The sequence below is a fragment of the Podarcis erhardii genome (assembly GCF_964252035.2).
Source record: "Podarcis erhardii genome assembly, chromosome: 6".
NCBI classification, from domain to species: Eukaryota; Metazoa; Chordata; class Lepidosauria; order Squamata; family Lacertidae; genus Podarcis; species Podarcis erhardii.
In genome coordinates, this window is record NC_138510.1 from 85215381 (window position 1) to 85239238 (window position 23858).

At 40.9% G+C, this 23858-nt stretch overlaps 1 protein-coding gene and 1 long non-coding RNA gene across 2 annotated transcripts in view; one reads left to right on the forward strand and one right to left on the reverse strand.

Annotated features, from left to right (window-relative positions):
- Window positions 1-23858, forward strand: part of LOC309344027 — a 347184-nt gene that overhangs the window by 184041 nt on the left and 139285 nt on the right. The gene's annotated exons all lie outside the window — the stretch shown is intronic.
- On the reverse strand, window positions 2904-23102 carry RO60 (Ro60, Y RNA binding protein). Its single transcript, XM_081865989.1, has 9 exons — window positions 22886-23102; window positions 13358-13960; window positions 12506-12726; window positions 12214-12360; window positions 10982-11119; window positions 9945-10061; window positions 8257-8370; window positions 7109-7255; window positions 2904-6437 (listed from the first exon to the last, which is right to left on the reverse strand). The coding sequence occupies exons 2-9, from the start codon at window positions 13935-13937 to the stop codon at window positions 6285-6287; spliced, it is 1617 nt and encodes a 538-aa protein (XP_081722115.1). The 5' UTR covers window positions 13938-13960; window positions 22886-23102; the 3' UTR covers window positions 2904-6284.

Consider the following 23858-nt stretch of genomic DNA (forward strand, 5'->3'; position numbering starts at 1 on the left):
TGATCCCCTAGCCATGCCTAAAAACTTGGGAGCCAGTTATTTGGTGGCTCACTGCCTGCCACCCACCCACCCAGCTTGAATTTCCCAGAAAAGCTTTGACCTAATTGAGGCGTATGTTGGCACAGATGTTAATCATGGTTAGCACTAACTAACCAGAAAAAATAGTCAGAAGCTGATTAAAAATCCCAATGAAGTGTGAATTGTAGTTAGCATTAACCAGTGGTGATGTAACCCTTAGCCATTGTTGAGGCTCAACTCAAACTTACGGCCCTCTACAGAAAAGAACACCTTTACAAAAGTGTAAAGAAACAGCAAATATATATACCTATCATTTTTAAAAGAACAAGGTGAGACTAGCAGCGCAAATCATACCTGGAACAGACAAACCTCAGAAAAGAAAGTGGCCAAATGGAGAAAGGGGAATTAAGATGACCTCTATAACTACTGAAAGGGGAAAGATACCCGATTAGAGCACTATTCATTCAGCCCTTCCCATGTACAGCCCTTCCGTAAATCAAGTAATGAGAAAAATGAATGGTGGCTAAACAGCAGCTGGGTTGTGAAAGAGTCGCAAGTTAAGACAGTAGCATTTCTGTAGTGAGAGATGTGACAGCATTAAAATATATTCAGAATTAGTGTATGTAAAAACAATAACGTTATGGTGTATTCCATAGACCCTCAACGATTTACGACTCGTGAGCCAGAAGATGTGACACACACCAGGGATTTCATGTACTCTTCCGTGAGCTCAGGAGTATTCTGCACATGTAACAGGAAATTCTCATAAGCACATGGACTCCACAGAAACACACACAAGTCACCAGTGCCTGCCTGGCCTTGGATTACACTCATATTCTAGCTTTATGGACTGTCTACTTCTCAGCATTAATCAGCTCATGCTTTACAACAACTTGCATCCACATTTTGGTGAGCAGGAGGCTGCTCACGTAACAAGGTTTTCCTGCCCTTTTTCTTCCCACCTATACCATATGCCACATTTTCCTGGGATTTCAATTTGCCAGGAGAAGCTTTCATTCGGGGAGGGGGGGAAGCAGTGGAGAGGATGGGCAGGAAAAATAAGGCCTTGTATCCTCCTATGTAACATGCAGGTTTGAAACAGCATACAGAAGCAGAAAGAACAATTTCAGTTAAATTTTAATTTGGGTTCCCAAAATCTCATAAAGTGCTAATTGCATCCCTTTTAAAAGAGATCAGTTTTTTTTCTCATCTCTGTGCGTTCATCAGTCCTGCTAAAGTCTTCTTTTTTCTGATTATTAATTTAGACCGTTTTTGTAATTAAGCGTCTTACCATTTGAAGAAAGACATGCACTTGAAGGAATTAACACACTTTCCAGGAAATACAGTTTTCTTCTCAATATTCTTTTAGCATTAGGGTCTTAATTTTTTATTCTTCCACCCCCAAGTACCCATGTATGCTATTCCTACAATCATTTCTCAGTATTTGTTTTGCACTTCTGCATCCTCTTTTCTAGAGACTCCTCAAGTAGCAACTCCACAGTGACATTTATAGGACTTTCCCAGAGTTAATAACTTAGTTCCATTATAATGAGCATGTGAAAAACTTTTAACTCAGAATTAACTGTTTGTTTGCCCAAATGCTAACCATTTTCCTTTTTCTTTTTGCAGAAGCATTTATTCAATTTCTTCAAGCACTCAATCGCTCATAGCTGCTTAGCAACCTGTCCTATATCAACACTTTAATGCTACCTACCTAGTAACCAACTAAAGTCTGGCATGTTCTGCCCACATAAACCTATTTTATTATGTCCCATTGAGATATTTACAATTTGTTTGCAATACAGAATAGAGAACACAACAAAGATAACTAGCACATAGAAGAATGATTAAGAGCCTTTAACCATCTTGGATGCAGGACCAATTATGACACCTCACCTTCTACTCTGAATTTGCTGCTCCCTTCCTTCCTTCCTCCTTACCTGCTACACTCTGCTGCTTCTGCAACACAGGCAGAAAAGGGCAGGATTGAATTTCATAGCATATTTACATTAAAATCAGAATAGCTAGCCATATCCCTGAGAAACATTTGTATACTGTAGACAAACTTCTGCAAAATGGGGCTTAACTCCTACATTTTTTCATAAAATAGTGGCACAAAGTCCATGAAGTTTGGCCATGCCTGGAAAGGCAATTCAGATCATTTGCTTGAACAACTGAATTCTGAATGCCATCTGGCAGGCAGGTCACAAATGACATCTGGCTTTTTCCATGCTCTTTTACATTCCTGGAGTGTGTCAAACAATGAGCATTTTTCAACAAAGTCGACCCAGGAGTTCTGGAGAATAAAAACAGCTAGCCTAATCAAAGTAACAGACCTAGAACCAATATTTTGTGTATCATAGATTAGTGTCTGCAAATAATGTCAAGGGGGGGGGGACAATAGGGCTTTGCTGAAAGAGGCATCAAAACTGCACAACCAGTAATGCAATATGCTCTTAGAAGACTTTGACTAGCATTTCCTCAACAGCCAACCCACTCTATAGCCATATAGAAAATCTCTTCTGAGGCCAAGGGAAATCTCAAAAGCAATGTATTATGTGGGTGGAGTGGAGTTACTACCCTTTAATGGGGTAGGAAGCAAAATTCTACAGGGCATAGCGACATAATCTGGCACACGTAGCTTTGGCCCTGTATACCTGAAGGAGTGTGTTCACCTCCATCATTCTGCCCGGACGCTGAGGTCCAGCTCTGAGGGCCTTCTGGCGGTTCCCTCACTGCGAGAAGTGAAGCTACAGGGAACCAGGCAGAAGGCCTTTTTGGTGGTGGAGCCCACCCTGCGGGAATGCCCTCCTATCAGATGTCAAGGAAATAAACAACTAATTGACTTTTAGAAGATATCTGAAAGCAGCCCTGTTTAGGGAAGGTTTTAATGTTTGATGTTTTATTGTGTTTTTAATATTCTGTTGGGAGCCGCCCAGAGTGGCTGAGGCAACCCAGTCAGATGGGCGGCATACAAATAATAAAATTATTAGTGTTAGTACTATTAACTCTTCAGAATCTCACCAATGTTTATGACAGGAGAGTGGCCAACCAGTGGATCTTCAGACATTGCTGTATTACAACTCTCATCATCACTGGATATGCTGACAAGGTCTGATGGGTGTTAAAATAGTCCAGAAGCATCTGGAAGCCACCAATCAGCCACCCCTGGTTTAGGCTGCATCTTTCCTGCAAATCCACTGGCATCCTCTACAAAGGAACTGGCCCTAAATCTCAACCTGCAAAACAACTGGAAACAGGCAACTCTCAAACTTACGTGGGAGTTACATTCCAGGGATAATGCATAAAGTCAAAATTACATATAGTCAAAACATACTGGATGCAATGATGGATGGAATTGCAAAAGTTAGGGGTTGTTGTTTTTTAGGTCTGCCCCCTTGTTTGTTTGTTTTTAATTTGCCAAGGGCATAAAACTGAATGCACACAAGCGAAATGTGTATAACACAAGTTAACTGTACTTAATTTTGAAAAATATGGTACAGTTACAGCTATTCCTTTTAGTTTTCAATGAATTAAATTTGTGCTAAAGCCATGCAGTCATGTCAGCTTCTTTCTACTTGAACAATTAGCTTATTCTGACTCGCCTAATGTTTACACCAAACTTTTACCAACGCTGTACAAAGCATACTTTATGTTAGTAACGTTGTATGTGTAGCAACTATTTTCACACTTAGCAGCAATTTCCTATTCTAGCATTTACCATTTTCTGTGCTTTTGATATTCTCATACCTAGGGAGTGGGCAGTAGTTCTGTTCATTTGGTCAGTAACTGTCAATAGTATTTGTTGATCAATCATGCATCTAATCCATGTAGGGCATCTCTCTACAGGAAGAGGCATAATACTCAGAATTATTATCTTTTAACAAGAAGGAAATAATGCCTGCTATGTACACAAGAGCTAATCTAAAACAAATATCACCCAAGATATTAGAAAAGCAGCACAGTGTTATGTTAACATTTTTAGACACTTGCCTCCTTTAATAAAAAAAATTAGACAAGAGATTGCAGCCAGAAGTACTTCAAACGGCAATATTTTAAATATAGCTGCTTCTGCTGGATAGCTGCTTCTGTGAAGGGCAGAAAAGTAACTATGCATCTTGGCAATTACAGAAACAATCTCCTTCTAAAGAACTGTACCAAATTATTAATTATCTTGAATATATTAATCTTGGACTTTTCTAAGACAATGCCTGAATTTCCAGGTGAAGTACTTACATTACTATTATTGAAAATGTGTTACTCTATTAATCTTTTTGATCAAAAAATTTAATGAATTATTCTACACTTAGTCGAACTTTGCAGTCCTGTATTAAATGTATGCCGCTACTTACATAATTACTAATGTCTTAAGATGCACATCCTGCAACAATTGCAAATTGTGATTTCCTGGATTCTTTAGCCATTTTAAGTGTTAAAAAGGAAAAAAAATAGCATTTGCAAGTAACATTTTGAAGTTGTGAAAAAATGGAAGCACCTATAGGAGGTACTTTATACAAAATGCAGTGCAAACACTTTTGACTGGATAAGATGCAGGCAGTTGCTGCATCCTTGCTCATTACAATTTAATCAAATGTTTACTAGGCTGAGGCCCGTACAAACTGTGGACTATAAAATGTTTGCAGAATGCACTGTGTAATTACTTTGCTATAATTACACTGGATTTTGACAATAGATTAGTGTTTGCATTGAGAAGTGTTTTCAAAAGAACACTTGAAAGAAATTTATCAACCTAGGACTAAAACATCAGAAAGGAAGGGTGTGGTTGTTATTTTTTGTATTATATGGCATATTTCAGGACTCCAATATACATGCATAAGTATCAATTTTGCTCTACCAGTTGCACTGATTAACACTAGTGCCCTATAAAGAAGAACTCAATAGATTAAAACTTTCCATAGAAGCTGGTGGAAGGAAATGGGTTTTGAACAAAGTGAACAAGGCATTAAAAAGGGCAGTTTGTTACCTATAATGCTCATAGATAAGGTAATGGTAGTAGTATGTACCATACATTCAGCTCTGGAAAAGACCGAAAAAATCCATTATAATTTAATTAAAACTCCCCCGTTCAGTTTAAAATATATGTAGCTTTTGTATCCCTATCACAGTTGTGTGGTCTAGTGCATTCCATAAGTATTTCCCTATTGTACACAGCAGAGGTGAAAACTACAAGGTTGGTCCATGGACTTTGCCTGCACTAACAGTATACCACAAATCACTGTTGACTAGAATTTAGCTTCTCACTGGCATCAACTGCACTCAGAATACCTGGAAACCTGTACAGGTTCGGTGCTGTCACACTTAAAAGACTGTTTCAGGGCATATTCCCTACACCATTTACTAGCATGAAATTACTTGTCCCAATTTTTATCTTTGCCAACAATCCTCTCTACTTCTTTGTCCCTGTGCTTCAAATGGTGAGGTTTGTAATTTCATTTGCCTTTGATTAAAATGTGCAAAAAGACAAACTTGCTTGGTGATCCTTCTTCATATCAGCAAACGTATAAAATTTAAAATATGCTTATTTGTGAATTAGTGTGATGAGAATGCATGACTACGAAATCGTGCAATTCTTGCAAGACTTGTTTTGAAACAAGGAATGATGAAGGAGGAGGCTGAAGACCAAACACCACCCACATATCCCTTCGGACAATCCAGTTGTCCAAAAAATATCCCAACACTTATAGAAACAGAATCCCCTACAAATAAAAGGAGCACTGAAAGCAGCAAGTTGCCAAAAGTAGGTGTGGTGTACACAATGTGAACCAACACACATTAATAAAAGTGAGTTAACCTGTAGTGCAGACTTGGTCTCACTTTTCCTTTTCAATATAATGAGTAACAGCTACTCAAGCAAACAGTTATTAACCCAACACAATGTAAAATGTTAAAATCACTTCCCATCCTGGAAGTAACAGAATAAAATTATTTTCAGAAAATAATGTATAAATTGATGGAATACCTTGCTATTGGTAAGCTATTAATAAAATTAAACACATATGGTGTTCCGTAGGTATTTCTATAAGGCTTTCCACTACTATTTTAAAACTATATGCAACAGACGTAAACAATCTCCCCAGAAAGTGGATTCTGCCTCTACTTGTCTGTACATCCCCTTTAAAAAAGTTCAACTTTCCAATTGATGAGTCAAACTCAGTCATGTTAGTACAGTCAGTCAATCCGACTGGTAAGTCCCAGGTCAAAGTCTTCAGCAAGTAACAGATTCAGTAAAGCAGGTGCTCACAGATTTAAATCAAATCCAAAGTGAAGTTTCGAATGACATCTGGTGCTCCTGTGTCAAAGCCACATATATCCAGCATGCCTCTGTCATCTGGGTCTGCAATGGTAAAACTGCTGGATGTCAACCCACAAACTATCAGCTTGGATGGAATACCCATTCTCTGAAGGAAGAAGAAAAAGAAACACGTTTTTTCCAGTGTGCAGCTGCACAACCAAGTATGAACTCTTTACAAAAGCCAAGTCTTTTACACTTTACTGTGACAGATACAGGAAACCCGGCTGACCTGCTCCACCTCTTTGCATGCAAGACAGTATTCATTGACAATTTCCCTGGGTTTCCCATTCCATCTGTTTTCCACTACAATAACACCCCCCGCTGCTGCACATTAGGAGAAAAGAGAGGTTGTGCTGGCTCTCCTACTGCCATTTCCTCTCTGCCCTACCTATGGAAATCATTTTCTTATTGGCCCGGCTTGGCTTCTGGAGAGCTTTTATAGCCACACATGCACAAAACTGTTTGACCATGATGCAGACCCACTGAAGAGCCACAAAGTACAGCACCTTACACTGATACTGACTAGAGTAAATGTGAACTGAGCAAAATGTTTGAAGAAAATGCTTTATTTTTGAGTGCTGCTGTTGCAAACTGGAATATTTTTAACAGTGTGCCAGCCACTAGTATTGTAGTTTCAACTGCCACGCATAAATGATTCTAAAGAGTTTTTATTTCTGCAACATAGCAGTCATCCTTTTAAAAGGTGGGAACTATTTAAAAATCAGCTATTTCCTACAGAAGCAACTTCATGGCAAAGTTGTACAAAGGGCATTTTACCTCTCTATACGTCCTCAAGGCTGTGGCAGGATGAGTATCTCCAGCAAATGTCTCATTATCTGTTAACACAATAAAGACATCAACAGCTACACCAGTCTTCTGAGCCCATAGCATTGGAAGAGAACAATCTGTGGCACCCATTGGAATCTAGGAAAAATAAGAAACCATTATTAACAAAACAAGTCAGCAGACGTTTTAGATGGGAACTGTACTTCGGTTCAAAACTCTACTCATCTCTCACACTGGTGCACTCTGAGAAGCCCTCCGCAAATCCCTGTCGACTTCCTATACACTTCAGCATCCAGGATAAACTTTTTGTTTTTACCCATATAGCTCTCCAAGGTTTTGCCCTAGCATCTCTCTGTGCTCTTATTTCCTTTTACATCCCTGTCCACAACATTTACTCAAATTCTATTGCCAGCAATTGACCCAAAGACTCCTATTCTTACAACAGTGTTAGCCACATTCTCTTTCTGTCCCTTGTCCCTAGAACTCCTATATAATGCCTCTTTCTTTCTCCCTCTACCTTCCAATATCCCTTCAAATCTATGCTCAATCTCAACTGCAACAAAGCTTAAATACAGGCAACTGCCCTTGGTCTTCCATCTTAGCCTTGCCTCTTCCTTCTCTACCTGTTACTCCTCCTTTTGAAATTTACGGTGTAAACTCTTAACGCCAGGGTTTTGTTTTTCTTTGATTTTGGCATGCAACTATGTAAAGTGCCATGTACATATAATGATGTTCAATAGCAAACATGAATTTTAGTTCTATATTTTTGTTGAGTCTACTGATGTTTGATAAAGTTCTCGATGCCATCTTTTCAAACAAATCACAGATTTTAAGATCTTAAATATACTTACTAGATGGAAAATCCCATTGAACACAAGTGGATTTACATCCAAGTCCATAGATTATATATAGATTGGAGAACAGTGAAAAGTGCATAAAAATATTATCAAAAGTAGCTTCAGTTCAATTTAAAGGTGAAAAAATAATGTGAAAGTGAACAAGATACTTCAAGGTATTATTTATAAAATACTTTGTTCAAAATGAGGGAGAAAGTTTACCAGTAGTTCCTTTTTGAAATTCAGGACAATTAGCTGAACTCCACATATAAAATTAGAGACAAAAATAAAAGCTTTAGATACCTCAGACATCTTATGTAACACTTGAGGTAATGTCATGTCCTCAGTCACCGAGCAAGGGACCATTTCATGGGAAAAGGCAACAATATGAGAATCTTTTTCAGTTCGTGCAACAACCTGGTAAGAATGTTAAACAAAACAGAAAACAGAAAATGAAGCCATGTTATTTTCATTTTGTGTTCTATGTTCTGAAGGGAGACCTAACAGTACCACTGTCTGTCTGAGGATTTTCACAGTGTCCATTGCTATAGCCACATTTCCTCTTCAACTCCTCTCCTATTGCACTTCTCAATCAAACTTATCACTCTCTAACAGATCCCTCCATCCTCTTGTATCTCTTTTGCTGCTCAAGGTGGCTCCTCCGTGTCTTCCTAGAGATGTGAAGGCCTGGGGAGAAAATGGAAAAATTGGGAGGAAACCCATTTCCCCCCAGTTTTCCTGTACTTCCCCCCGGCCTTCACATCTCTATGCATTGCTCTAAATGTGCTAATGTGAGACATTTGGGAGTAGAAAGGAGGACATTGCTCCCTCACTAAGTTGTTTGTTTGTCTTCCATAACCACCCTAAATACATGCATGATTATCTGCATCATACTTTTAGATGATAAAAAGTTAGATAGGGGTTATTATGTTTGCTTTGCAAGCATGCTTTTATCTTTTAAAGTAAGCCTTTTTAAAAAATGAGGAAAGACTCTCTAAGGCATCACAAGTGTCAGGGGCTCAGGAGCAGAAGAACAGGGAAGAGAGGAAATGGAGAGCGAAGGGGAAGAATCTGAGGGCAGCGTAGGAGAAGATGACAGTGGCCCGAGAGATTCCATGAGCCTCTCCAGTGAATCGGAAGATTCACAGAAGGGGGCGCCGGTGGCCAGGGCAAGGGGGGTCCCAAGGGGGACACTCCAGAAGCAAGGGGCCAGCGGGGACTCCCAGAGCAGCAGTTGGAGATCAGGACCAGCTTCCCCACCAGAGCATAGTGGGGGGGAAGAGTCCCAGGTATCGGGGCCCGCGTCTCCCCCAGCAGGGAGAGAAGATGAGTCAGGGCTGACCACGCCTCCATCGGAGAGTCAGGCAACGGAGGGGAGGTGAGGTCCAGCTAGCATCCCGGAAGAGGGAAGCAGTGACAGAAGCAGTGTAACAGTCAGGAGGAAGGTCACTGGGTTGGCGCGAGAGCCAAGTTCAAATGTACAGGCGCGCGGGACAGCAGGGAACGAGGATTGGGAACCAGGTCCTAAAGCCCGTCGGAGGCAGGGGGAGGAGTCAGGGGACTCAGCGTCAGAAGAGTCCAGAAAGGGGAATGCCCCAGCGGACAGGAGGACCCAGAGGAGGAGAGAGCAGAGGAAGAGGTGGAGCAGGGCTAGAGTCTTAAACTGGTGTCAGGGGGGAGGAGATTCAGACGGAACTTCGGCGGTCTAGGGTTTAAGACGTAGAGCTGCGCGCTACGACTTTGAAATGGAAACTGAACTTCAATAAAGACTTTTGTATATAACGACGACCTGGCGTTGGTCCTCTGTGAGCTGGGACCTTGGGCAGCTTTGACAACAAGCTACTGTCTTACCCTAACCCCCACTTAGGTTTTTAGGTGTCTCTTGATTAGGTCTGTAGGCAGAGTGCATATCTGGGCATGAAAGACAACAGAAAGCTACTTCAGCATTCAAATTTGAGTTGAAATAATTTGGTGAAACAAACGTAACTTACCATACACATTGCTGCAGCAACTGTACTAGCATTCAGCACACTACCCAAAACCTTTTGGAACATAGAGTCACTGACATCAATTGCAAGCATGAAACGCTTCCCTGTTGGCTCCATTGTCTAAAGAAAGAGTGTGAGAGGTAAATTGGGAGAGTGGTTGTTATTATTATGCTTTCATAGCATAAGCATACATTGAGAACAAGCAATTGCTACCTTGACGAAAAAGAGGGTGATGTCCAAACTATGGTCATCTGCTAATAATGATGATGATGATGATGATAATAATTAATTTTATTATTTATACCCCATCTGGCTGGGTTTCCCCAGCCACTCTGGGCAGCTTACAGCATATTTAAAAACACAATAAAGTATCAAGCATTAAAAACTTCCCAATACAGGGCTGCCTTCAGATGTCTTCTAAAAATTGTGTTCTTTAGCTTCTTGACATCTGAAGGGAGGGTGTTCCACACGGAGGGCAGCACTACTAAGGCCCTCTGCCTGGTTCCCTGTAACTTCGCTTCTCACAGTAAGGGAAGCAGCTTGTGCAAACTGGTTGTTGTTGTCCCGTCCCCCGTTCCCCACAAGTCTCCAGGTCTGTTTGAGGGACCCTCGAGCAAAGGAAGTCACGCTACAGGCACAACATTGGCTCTTGCCCAGAACTAGAAGAACACACAGTATGAGAAGGATGCACAAGATGTTGTTCTTTATAATCTGTCTCTCCCCCAAATACAAGGCCTCAGGGAACTCAGTAGGAGGAAGTGGATGAAGCAGTGTAATCTGCAGAATGGGTCTCCATGGGACTTAGCCAGGACAAGAAAGGAGGCAGAGAAGCAAAAGATTTCTGTTTTTCAGAGTCCTTAACACACTCTGATAATCCTGACCTTAAACTTTTATTATTAAAATTGAATACTTTCTTAAATGAAGATTGCTCATCTGGAGGCTTATACTATACATGTATGTATGGATAGATTCAAAATAAAGGTTAAATCAACATGCTGTTGAAACGGGTGTGAACTTCTGCAGCTACAACTGATAATTACCTTGAAGGTCTTGTAAAATGAGGCATCAAGTGCTTCCAAAATGTCATTATCAGGTTGCCAGCGAAGTTTTCCCCGATAACCACGTTCTCCTTTGTAGTTTTCTAGTGCAACCAAAACATGGAATGGATGTATTCGAGCCTAGAAAAAAGAGGGCTGCATTCTCAAAGACATATAATTGACAAAACAATATTCTAAATACAAAAAAAAGTGTTGTCATCTTAAGTTGTCTTCTGACCATCCTAGCTTACGTTATTTTTTCTGAACTTTTGTGTAATCTTCACTTTACACCAAAAGGGGGATTTCAAGATGTCCACACAATATACAGTTGTACCTTGGATTTCAAACGCCTTGGCTCCCTAACAATCGAAACCCAGAAGTGAGTGTTCCAGGTTTCAAATGATTTTTGGAAGTCAAACGTTGGGTGTCGCTTCCACGACTTCCAATTGGCTACAGGACACTCCTGCAGCCAATCAGAAGCCACGCCTTGGTTTTCGAACAGTTCCAGGAGTCGAACGGACTCCCGGAACGCATTCTGTTAGAGAACCAAGGCACGACTGTATGTTGAGATATCCAGGTTTTTAATTTGTTTTAGGGTTGCTGTTTTTAGCAACTTCTCTCTGATGCTCTCACATCACATCAGATCTAAGCTGTGTTGAAACATCAATACCCTCTGCCTCCAATTAATGTGTTTCTACTCTTTCCATCATACTTTACTCTAGAACCCTCATTGCAGGATTAACCCTCTTTCCAATTGAGTAAAGGAAAGATTTATTTCCCATTTGAGTAAAAGGTTTCTGTTCTTCCTACAAAATGGTCCTTTAAAATGGTACTCAGAATGGAGGAGATAGTAATAATGTGCTGTTTTGTCAATTCCACAATACTTTATCCTTTTCTGAGAAAATGCTTCCCAACATTTTCCTTGATCAATTGATTTCCTGAACATATGGCAATGTGCAGGAGAAAGACCTCATAAGATTCTTGTTTTTATAACCTTATCCACAACACCTGCAATTCCTTAAACTAGAAATAGTGGCCAACTTTCTTCCATCCCTATGCTGTTTGCAGGTTCAATATATTTCAATCAAAATTTGAGGTTCTAAAACTCTTAAGTGTGAAATTGCTGTTTTTAGTTGCAAGTGTAGCTACACCTTCAACAACAATTTCTATTATCGGAATGATCTACTTCAACTGCACCGAGCTGCATTAGCAGAATACAAACATGAGAGTCTCACCTTTTTAAGAAGTTTTTCGTTTCTTAGTCTTTCACAAACTGCTGCTACTTCTGGGCTTCCCGGTTCAAGAACAGAATTTGCTGTCATCTTTCCTAGATTCCTCAACATTGCTGTTAAGGGCATCTCCTGTAACAATGCTTTCCACACCTTGTACAGATTGAGATAGAAAGACCAGGATATGATGTTTTAAAATGAGGATATATTACATTTAACCATTTAAGAATCAACAGGCAATTCTACATCATCACGTTAACTACACAGTTAGTGCACATAACAAATTTAATGCACTCACCTCTTTAGATTTCAAATGATTTGTCAGAAGGTGTTCCCTAACTAAACTATATTCTTCTATCAAATGAATCACTTCCAATTCATCCTTTGTATGCTTCACCCTCTCCACTGCCTCCAAATATTTTATCAGTTTTTCAGTCTCAGGAGAAAGCTTGCTGTCTTTATATGCTTCTTGGACTTCCTTCCACCCTTTCATTACATACTTAGTGACTACAGCAAGGCCTGTTGAAATAGAAAAAAGCTATACTCAGTAACTCTTGCATAACAGCTTATTAACAGGATGGTTTGTAGGAATGAAAATCACGGTTATTAAGAAGTTTTCTCCCAACTGTCAAGTAAGTGACCGGGTTTTTATCTACAGCAGAATATGCAAACGCACATCAGTATAACTACTGTACATTTACAGCTTGCAGAAAAATATCGAAACTATGATCAGAGATAATTCAGTTATAATGTAAAAAAACAATAATTTATTAGCTATTTGAGACACATTTTCCCTTTATTTCACTATATAGAATGAAACGGACCACACATAAGTATAAAGTAAAAAAGTGATTTTTTTAAAGTGAGATTTTTGTCATTCTACTTAACATGGTAGTAACAGACTAAGGACCGTTTCTCCCATTACGATGAAAGCCATGAGTAAAATCACATGGTCACACTTCTGTCTAAGTATCTGATTTCAAAATGTGTGGTCACTCATTTCTGCAATGTCTAAATGAGCCTGGGCAACAACAGCTCCCCAGTTTTATGGAGGCTTCATTCCTCATTCCTTCGTTTCTTACACACTCAAACAGACAGTGCTTACTCCAGACACTTATAGCTGTAATGGAAAATTCCCAGTTGTTGTTACCTTCATTTGCAGGCTTCAGATGGGATAACCTGAGAAGATCTTTATGACACCAGCCATTTCTTTTCTTATATTTTGTCACCGCTAAAGCAATAGCCATGTCATTCTTCCCATTGTACCACTCCGCAACAGCTTTTCTTAGGGCACGGCCCCACATGCCACATTTCATGCCCTCCTTCAGATCCTTTTTAAACTGAATGAAAGTGAAGAGATGGGTTGGTATACGACATACTTCAGGGACAGCCTTATAAGCTGCTTGTTTTGTTTTTGAATCAGAACACTGTGAACAAACGGCAAGCGCAAACAATGCTGGCTCCTGTTTTGCTGCCCTCCCTTCTTGACTGAACGTCTTTATTTCCTGTACCACGTCACAGCCTCTGCCATCTTCAATAAGCCTCAGCAGAGCATCTGCATTTTCAAAGCCCAACTTTTGTTCCTTGATGTAGTAAGTACCTCCCTCAGAACCAAAACACAGGAAACGGCGCAGTCGATTCATGTCGGTAACCTGCCACACGTATCCACCTTCAGAATTTGGCAGCTGCTTTTCATTGCAAGGTTGTGTTTGACCTGTTGCTACTTCCATTGCTTCTCAATGTTAGGAGGCTCCTGAAAAATAGGGGGGAAATGCTTCATATAGATATATAATATCTATGGCTTACCTTATCTATAGTGAAATCTATTAATCTGCATGGATATAGTTATGCTGCACAAAAAGTACTGTGCCATAAATCTGAGATTCTGCTACTGTCCAGAAGTTATATCTAAATGTTACAGCCTCATAAGACCTTAAAATAAAAAACTTGAAAATAAACAGTAGCAAAATCCAATGCCCACTTAAAACAGCACACATTCATAAAACCAGTTTAAATATGAAGTTGTAACCATTTCTGGATTATTATCTATGGGCATAATCCCCAGAGAGCCAGGCAAGTTAAATCCTATAAACCTATTTGTGCTAACATGAAACATTTGATGCTAGCACCTGAATACTGATAAAATATATTTGAGCACACCTATGGAATGAGTTGGCCAACCGTGCACACAAAGTCACTTTTTTACTCTTTCAGAAAGAAGGACTCATGGAAGTTATTTATGTACTCTATGCTATTATATGACGTTAGGAGTTTTTTGTCGGCTTAAACCATAATTATTGTACACACTTCCATATATCATAGTACTTTACAACTGTACAACTCGTCACATTGTCCATGCAACTCTTCTGATTTAATGTTTGAGATATGGGAATTGCTGTTGGCACTCACAGAATACCATTCATTTCTCGACTTACTGTTGCAGCAAGCATACAAAGCTGCTTTATACTGAATCAGACTACAGTGGTACCTCGGGTTACAAACGCTTCAGGTTACATATGCTTCAGGTTACACACTCCGCTAACCTAGAAATAGTGCTTCAGGTTAAGAACTTTGCTTCAGGATGAGAACAGAAATTGGGCTCTGGTGGCGCGGCGGCAGCAGGAGGCCCCATTAGCTAAAGTGGTGCTTCAGGTTAAGAACAGTTTCAGGTTAAGTATGGACCTCCGGAACAAATTAAGTACTTAACCCGAGGTACCACTGTATTGTGCATCTAGCTCAGAACTGTCAGCTTTGACTGGCAAAGGCTCTTCAAAAGTTTCAGGCAGAGGCACTTCCGGAGGCGGCGCGAAACAGCGATGGCGGTCCTCTTCATTGTCTGAAGAGGGGCTCCGCAGAAAAGGGTCGCTCGCTGCGGCATAGCGACGACCCGTTTGAAAAAACCACGGGCAGAGGGAGCCCGTGGCCGTGGGACTCGGCGGGCGCCAGGAACTCCCCCAGAAGTGTGGAAGGGACCCCGTAAGGGGCTCCGGAGCGCGAAAGGGGGAGCGGCGCTGTGAGTTCATCGCTCTTTCTGCGGGAGGCGAAGCCGCGCAGCTGCTGCTGATGAGCGTCGACCTTTCTTCCTGTGAACATCAATTTGGCAAGTAACATACCCGTGAGTAAAGTGAACTATAATTTGGACTCTAAATATCTTTTTTCCGGGTTTGAAAACGGGTGACGAGTAAAAGGAAGTCCGTCTCCCGATACTGCTTACAAGATCAAAGCAAAAGTACAGAGGAGCGCTGAGGCGCTTAATGGGAACTTTGTAAAGTGGAACTATCGTGCATTTACAGAATTTGCAGTCTTCTTATTAAAAAGACCAAGAGAGACTTTATTTTTGCCTATGGGATTTGTATTTGGGACTTTGCTTTAAGAACGCAAGTCGTCGGGCTGTCAGTATATAACTGAGCTGTCAAACTGCGGATTACAGTAACAAGATTTTAAGTTGCTACATATATTGAAACTTTAAACGTTTAAGATACTGTTGCAATTACCAGTCTGGCTCCTAGTGGCTTTAGCTTAAAAAGTAAAGGACTCTGCGAATCTTCCTTTTTGTCTTGGAATTACAAACTAAAAAAGACATTACAGAAACTTTAAATGGCGGAAAAATCTTCTCCTTCCCTGAAATTTTAAGATACTCCCCCTAGAGGATTGTGGAGCTATAGAGGCCTGGGAAACATTTTTTGTTTGGAATTTCTGTGGTTTAATTGTGTGTACTCTGGACTTGCTTTCTCATGGAATAAAGGATAACTTGACCTTGAACAAGAGGCAGGTGTGGAATGAGTGGCACAGGGAAAACAAGAGCAGCCAAAGCTAAAGAAAGAGAAAAAGAAAAAGAAAAAGAAAGGAAGCCTGTGCAACTTGTCCAAACAACTTTAGCTCATCATCGCAGATCATCTGTTCCAACCGCCCTGATAGCACAGGAGGTGGAGGCCGAACAGCCTGCTGAAGAGGACATGGCAACAGGAGGATCTGACACAGTGTTGAAACAAATTTTAGAACAACTAGCAATTTTAAATCAAAAAGTGGACAGTCAATCATTAAAAATAGACCAAGCAACAACTACTATTGGCGTACTTTCTGAAAAGGTCTCTCAGAACACACAGGCAATTGAGAATCTACAAGGAGCTACAGCTGAAAATCATAAATTAGCTGTGGAAGCCTACCAAAAAGCGGAGCAAGCAAGTAAAAGAGTTGATGAGATTAAAGGTGAAATCAAGCCTCTGCAAAGACAGGTAGGGGAACAACAGGCCTACCTGTCGATGGTGGAATTGAGAAACAAGGAGAATAACCTCAGGTTGAGAGCTGTCCCAGAATTGGAAGAAGGCAATTTGGAGGGATTTTTGACACTTTTATTCTCCAAATTTTGGGGAATAGAAGAGGATAAAGATTTTAAAATTGTGACTGCATTTAGACTGGGCAGATCGGTGAAGAAAGACAAGTCCAGAGACTGTTTGGTTATTCTGAAATCAAGAGAGGAAAGAGACAAGATACTAGGCCTACATTTCAAAAAATCTCTAGAGATAGAAGGTAAAAAGGCTGAAATTTACAGAGATATACCCAAATTGTTATTGGATCTTAGAGCCTCGTACTTAGAACTGGCAAAGTTGTTGAGAAACAACACAATCCCTTATAGGTGGGAGTTCCCGCAAGGACTATCATTTAGCTATAAAGGAAGGAAAATAAGAATCAGAACACCAGAGGACCAGCAGAAGTTTCTTCACGACAACGGGGAAGACCTCCAGAAAGGAGCAGTTGCGTCTTGGCCACCTCCACCACCAGGAACTAAACAGCCTGGAGCTGGACCATCACTGCCACCGCCGGGAACGGGAGAACTAGACACCCCATTGTAAGGCCTACAAATTGATTCAGGATGTCTCTGCAACTTCTTAGTTGGAATATAAATGGCGGAAATTCTCCAGAAAAAAGAAGGAAAGTATTCCATATATTGAAGAAAGAGCAATTGGACATTATTTGTCTGCAAGAAACACATGTGACAAGGCTTCATCGGAAAGTGCTAATCAATAAAAGGTTAGGCCAAGAATTTATTTCTTCGGACAGAGTTAAGAAAAGAGGAGTAGTGATCTACGCAAAGGAGAGCCTGTCACCGAAATTTCTATTTAAAGATGAACAAGGCAGAATCTTGGCTATTGAAATTCATACACATGGTGAAAAATTTTTGATATTAGGAATCTATGCGCCAAATGATGGAAAATCGGAATTTTTTAAGAAGCTGCATGAGACTTTACTGGATTATCTAGACTATAACAACATCATTATGTTGGGAGATATGAATGGGGTTGTCTCTGTAAATATGGATAAGTTGCAGAGTGCAAATACAACAAAAGAAGGCAGACTACCTAAAACTTTTTTTGAAATGACAGACAATATGGATTTGATTGATATATGGAGAGTCAAGAACCCTCTAGGAAAAGAAGGAACTTTCTTTTCTGAAGCTCATCTGTCATGGACACGAATCGACCAAATATGGACATCTAAAGGACTGGCACCTAAAACTAGAAAAGTGGAAATCTGCCCAAAAACTTGCTCCGACCATAATGCTTTGAAAATGGAACTGAGACTAAACATAACCAGATCCTTCAGATGGAAAATGAATGACACTTTATTCAGAGATCAGGAGATTGTGAAGAAGGCCCAAAAAACTTTAAAAGATTACTTTGAGATAAATCTGAACACTACGGTGGAAAAAAGAACAATCTGGGACGCAAGTAAAGCGGTGATGAGAGGGTTTCTAATACAACAAAACACTGTAAAGAAAAGACTCTGGAATGAAAAGAAGCAGAAGATATTGGAGAGAATAAGTGAGGGTGAAAGGAAATTAAGATCTAGGCCCAAGTCTAAGGAAGTGCTGAGAGAAGTGAAATTTTTCCAGGCCCAATATATGAAACTGATAAACCAAGAAGTGGAGTGGAAAATTAAACAAATGAGACAAAGATCTTTCGATTCAGCAAATAAGTGTGGGAAACTGCTAGCATGGCAGTTGAAAAAAAGACAAAAACTAAATACAGTTACAAATCTAGAGATTGAAGGAAGAATGGTTCAGAAGCCTGAAGAAATTAGGAAATGTTTCCAGAGATATTTCAAAGATCTCTATGCTCAAGGGCCGCAGAAAGAATCTGAGATAGACCAATTTATTAAAACTAACGGATTACAAAAAATTTCTCAGGAAATGAGAACAACCCTGAATGTTAAAGTTACACAGCAGGAAATCGAGAGTGCCATACAGAACCTCCAATTAGGCAAATCTCCAGGCCCTGATGGACTTACCTCCAAATATTATAAGACTTTGAAGGACTATTTGATACAACCCTTGATGGAGGTATGTAACCAGATTATGGAGGGTAAGAAGGCACCAGAAACGTGGAAAGAAGCTTTCATCACATTGATTCCTAAAACAGAAACTGAAAAGACTCAACTTAAGAACTACCGTCCCATCTCACTCCTAAATGTGGATTACAAAATTTTTGCAGACATTTTGGCAAATAGACTTAAAAAAGTACTGAATGAAGTGATTCACAAAGACCAAGCAGGCTTTCTCCCGGGTAGGCATTTGTTTGACAACACGAGAAACATTATTGACATTTTGGAACTCTTACAAACAAATATTAACACTAGAGCGGCGTTAATTTTTATTGATGCGGAGAAAGCCTTTGACAACATTTCTTGGATGTTCATGAAGAAAAATTTGGAAGGGATGGGAGTGGGACGGGGGTTTGAAAATGGTATAGAAGCAATATATTCAGATCAAAAAGCTAAATTGATAGTAAACAATGTGGTGACGGAGGAATTTAATATTGAAAAAGGGACACGACAAGGGTGCCCTCTATCCCCATTATTGTTTATCTCGGTCCTGGAGGTGCTTTTGAATATGATTAGAAGGGACCGGTCAGTTCGGGGCATTGAGGTCGGAGTGAAACAATATAAACTGAAAGCATTTGCAGATGATTTGGTACTAACATTACAGGAGCCAGTTTCTAGCACAAAAAGAGTTTTGGATTTAATATCTGATTATGGTCGGGTGGCGGGATTTAAGTTGAACAAGCAAAAGACTAAGGTCTTAGCTAAGAACCTAACATCTACAGAAACAGATGAGTTTTTGAAAGAGACAGGATTAAATGTGGTTAAAAAGGTAAAATATCTAGGGGTGTTCTTGACTTCTAAAAACTTGAATTTGTTTAAGGACAACTATGAGAAATGTTGGTCAGAAATCAAAAGGGATTTGGAAACCTGGACAAGACTAAAACTTTCCTTGTTAGGCCGAATAGCAGCTATAAAGATGAACGTTTTGCCGAAAATGTTATTTTTGTTTCAGACCCTGCAGATTGTGGACAAAGTGGTATGCTTCGGAAAGTGGCAGAAGGATATTTCTAAGTTCGTTTGGCAGGGCAAAAAGCCCCGAATTAAGTTTAAAATACTAACAGATGCGAAAGAAAGGGGGGGATTTGCCCTGCCAGACTTGAGGTTATATTATGAATCTGCAGCCTTCTGCTGGTTGAAAGACTGGTTTTTGTTAGAGAACACCGATGTCCTAGATCTGGAAGGGTTCGATAACGCTTTTGGGTGGCATGCGTATTTGTGGTATGACAAGGTTAAAGTTCATAAAATGTTCAAAAACCATATTGTTAGAAGAGCAATCTTTATGGTCTGGACAAAATATAAAGACTTATTGGAGAGCAAAACACCAAGGTGGCTTTCACCGGTAGAGGCCAAGGCACGTAAGAGACTTAACATGGAGGCCTATTGGCCAAAATATTGGGAATTAATAGAAAAAGATGGTGACAATTGGAAGCTGCAGAGTTTTGAAAATGTAAAAAGCAAGGTGCGAGACTGGTTGCATTATGCCCAAATTTGGGAAATTTTTAAAACAGACAAAAAGGTTGGGTTCCAGGTGGAAAAATCGAAATTAGAGACAGAATTGTTAGAACCTAAAGACAAATTACTTTCAAGAATGTATAACTTGCTGCTTAAATGGAATACACAGGATGAGACAGTCAAATCCGCCATGATAAAGTGGGCACAGGATATTGGACATAATATAATGTTTGAGGACTGGGAAAAGTTATGGACCACCGGATTGAAATTCACGGCATGCAGTGCCCTGAAAGAAAATATTATGAAAATGATATACCGGTGGTACATGACCCCAGTCAAGCTTGCTAAGATATATCACCTGTCTGATAATAAATGTTGGAAGTGTAAAGAGGCGGAAGGGACGTTCTTTCATCTCTGGTGGACATGTCCGAAAGTGAAGGCCTTTTGGGAAATGATCTATAATGAGTTAAAAAAGGTATTTAGATATACCTTGCCTAAGAAACCGGAGGCCTTCCTTCTGGGCATTGTAGACCAGAATGTGGTAAAGAAGGACAGAATTTTTTTTATGTATGCTACAACAGCAGCAAGAATTCTCATCGCAAAGTGTTGGAAGACACAAGATTTACCCACACTGGAGGAATGGCAGACGCAGTTGATGGAATATATGGAACTGGCGGAAATGACTGGCAGAATCCGAGACTTGGGAGAAGAAAAAATGGAAGAGGACTGGAAAAAATTTAAGGATTACTTGCAAAAATACTATAAGCTCTATGAATGTTAAGAAAATGCACTTTTTAGGAAATACTAGCCCCAGCAACGGTAATTAGGTGAAATGAAAACTAAGGTACAAGAAAAGAGAGGTGAAATTAAGGAAAATTTTTATTGCATTATGTTTTAACTATAACATATAAGACTATGGTTACAATAACTTTGATTTTGGTAACATGAAATTGAAAGGTACAATAAGTAATGAATTGAAAGATATAATAATGAATTGAAAGATACAATAAGTAATGAAATAAGATAATAATATAGTTGAAGACTTCATATTATGAATATTGGGTTACAAATATATTGAAATGGGTAATATGACAAAATGAAAGATACAATAAGTGATGAAATAAGATAACAAAATGCTGAAGTTGGTTTTATAAATAATGCAGATTCGGGAAGATGTGGGGAAGTCCAAAAGATCCTGTAAAAGAAATATGTTTTATGAAACTTTTGTATTTTATTTTTTGTTCTTTTTTATTCTGTGAAATTAATAAAAATATTTAAAAAAAAAAAAAAAAAGTTTCAGGCAGAGGCCATGGCTAAACCTACCTAGAGACACCAGGGATTGAACCTGAGAGTTCTGTGTGCGAAGCAGATCCTCTACAACTGAACTGCGATCCTTTCTCCAAAACCATTCAAATCCTTTTTAACACAGGACAAGCATATCAGAGGAGGAATACTTATTTAAGTTAAGGAACAATGTGTTTATACTATCATAGCAAAAGAAACTAAACGTGCTAGCTGCTTTGGGGGTTTAATACTATGCCCTACCAGAGATGCACCATATATTTCTAGACAACATATTATTGTTACACATGTGGGTTTTTTGCTGCTATTCTTAATAACAATAAGATTCCAATGATATGACACAATTATTTGTGCTAGACAAGTTCCAGTTATAAGGGCACAGTGATATTACACAAAATAAAACATTGGTCATATTTTTGAACAGAAATTGAGATCATTTCACTACCCAAATTCTAACATAGTTTGGAGTCCCAATCTTGCCTACCAGACAGGTAGATACAATCCTTTCTTCCTTGACAAATTATCCAAGTACAGGGTGCAATCTCAAGTAATAGGCAAATAAAACCACCAAAGCAGGACAGCAAGCCAGGATGCAGCAAAAAAACCCACTCTATTCGATAAACACATGCTTCGGCGGGTGAAAACTGTTTAACAGAAGAATCACTGCCGACTTATTTAAACTGGAAGGATGTTACGCAAATGGGGCGCCACTGAAAAGGCCCTCAGAGGGATGAACTTATTCAACTGCAGAACAACCTCGTCCGTCCTTGATTTTAACCCAGACAGGGGCAGGTCTCTGCGGGAGGAGCCATTGAATTTGTAATCTGCACTATGTTTACACTATAAGTATACGCACGTTCAGCTGTCAGATGTACAAAACACACTCTTCCAAAACTTCCTGCAAAGTTTCGTATTTTGACCCAGGCAACAGCAGATCGACACCTTTTCAGGCTGCTGCACTACTGTGCATAAATTCTCTCTCTTTCTCACACACACAGCCCAACGACGTCCACTTATTTTATTAAATCGGTATACCGCCCTTCAAGACCCGAAGATCTCGGGGGCTGGTTCACAGCCTGAAAATGCGAAATAAAACTACAGGCGAAACGAAGTAATAAAAACCAAAACAAAGGCAACAACATGCACGGCGCGGTCTCCTGCTTATGGGGAAGACTTTCCATTGAACCCGTGCTCAAGGGACACCGCAAAGGAGTTTGAAGGCTATTGGGGGGGGGGGGGGAGGAATGCAACACCGCCTGTCTGGGAAAGCAAGACAAACCCGCGCAAAAACACAACCGCCGCCGGTTTACACTGCCTAGCCAGCTGCTGTCGGTTCGCGGCGCTCGTGTGAACGTGAGAACGCGTGTGTGGAGTAAGCGCGCTCGGGGCGGCGAGAGAAGGCTGGGCGCCGCCGCCGGGCCTTCAGGGCGAGCAGAGGCGAGGGGAGGATTCCCGACGCCGACTCGCCCGAGCCGCTGAGGGAGGCGGAGAAGGCGGGTCCTCCGGTGACCCGGCCCTTCGCCGCCCGAGGAAGAAGCCGTACCTGAGCGGCCTTCGGCGGGGTGCGGGGGTGGGGAGGGTCCGGCGAGCAACTCGGCGGCTTCTCGTTCTCCGCCTCAGGACCCCTCGCGCCTCCTGACAACTTCCCTCACGAGAGAAGGACCCGGATGCAGCGGCTCGGGGAGGCCATCCCCCCAGGACCCGGATGTCGGCGCCCGGCCCCGCCTTCCCGGCCGGCGCTTCCCTCACGCCGCGAAAACAAAGGCCCGGATGGAGCGAGAAGCAGCAGTTCTCTCATCCTCACCCCTCAGCCAACCGCCGCTTGGCTTATGACTCACCCTGAGATATTATAAATCGAATAAATAAATTAATAAATAAGATTCACTTATGGAGGCATGAGAGGTGTCGCTCATGTATCCCTTTTCATACGGGAAAGGAGCCTCCATACTTTCAAGAATTGGGCCTCCGCACCTCAAAAGTGAGGCCCGAGTCAGCTTAGCGACGCTTTCTCCACTTAGCTAGGCCCTTTTTAAGTGTGTGGAGATTTAATAGCCCGCCGGAAGATGCGGTACTACTACTCCCAGCATCCCCTGGCCATTTGGCGTGTTTGCAGGGGCTGATGGGAGCTGTAGTTCTGCAACGGGAAGATGCTCGAAGAGAGACTAACGAGGCTCGAGCAAGCATTTTTTAAATCTGTTCTCCGCCTTGAGTCCAGTAAGGGAATAACTAAATACAGAATCATAATCGAATAATGATGTTTCCACAAGGAAAGGTGGTTAGGCAGGGAGACTGGATGCCTGGCGGAAAGGCGCCACCATTCCACGAACTGGCGACCACCCCTATTCAGTAAGTGGCAGATTCCTACGCACGCGCAGAGGGACTTCCGACCGCGGAAACCCAAATGCATGGACACGGCGCCGTGGGGACGATAGAGACGCGGGGCTAGAACGAACGGGTTCCCCTTTTCACGTGACTCTCCCTGCGCGTGCGCAGCAGCGGTCTTCTCAAATCTGGGT

Bases quoted from the DNA above. Each gene is read 5' to 3' on its own strand.
- RO60 (XM_081865989.1), bottom strand. From the start codon at position 13,937: ATGGAAGTAGCAACAGGTCAAACACAACCTTGCAATGAAAAGCAGCTG. The intron at 11,120-12,213 runs GTGAGACTCTCA...TCTTTTTTCTAG, and splicing joins ACGAAAAACTTCTTAAAAAG to GCTCGAATACATCCATTCCA. The intron at 7,256-8,256 runs GTATCTAAAGCT...TATTTTTCCTAG, and splicing joins TGTTACATAAGATGTCTGAG to ATTCCAATGGGTGCCACAGA.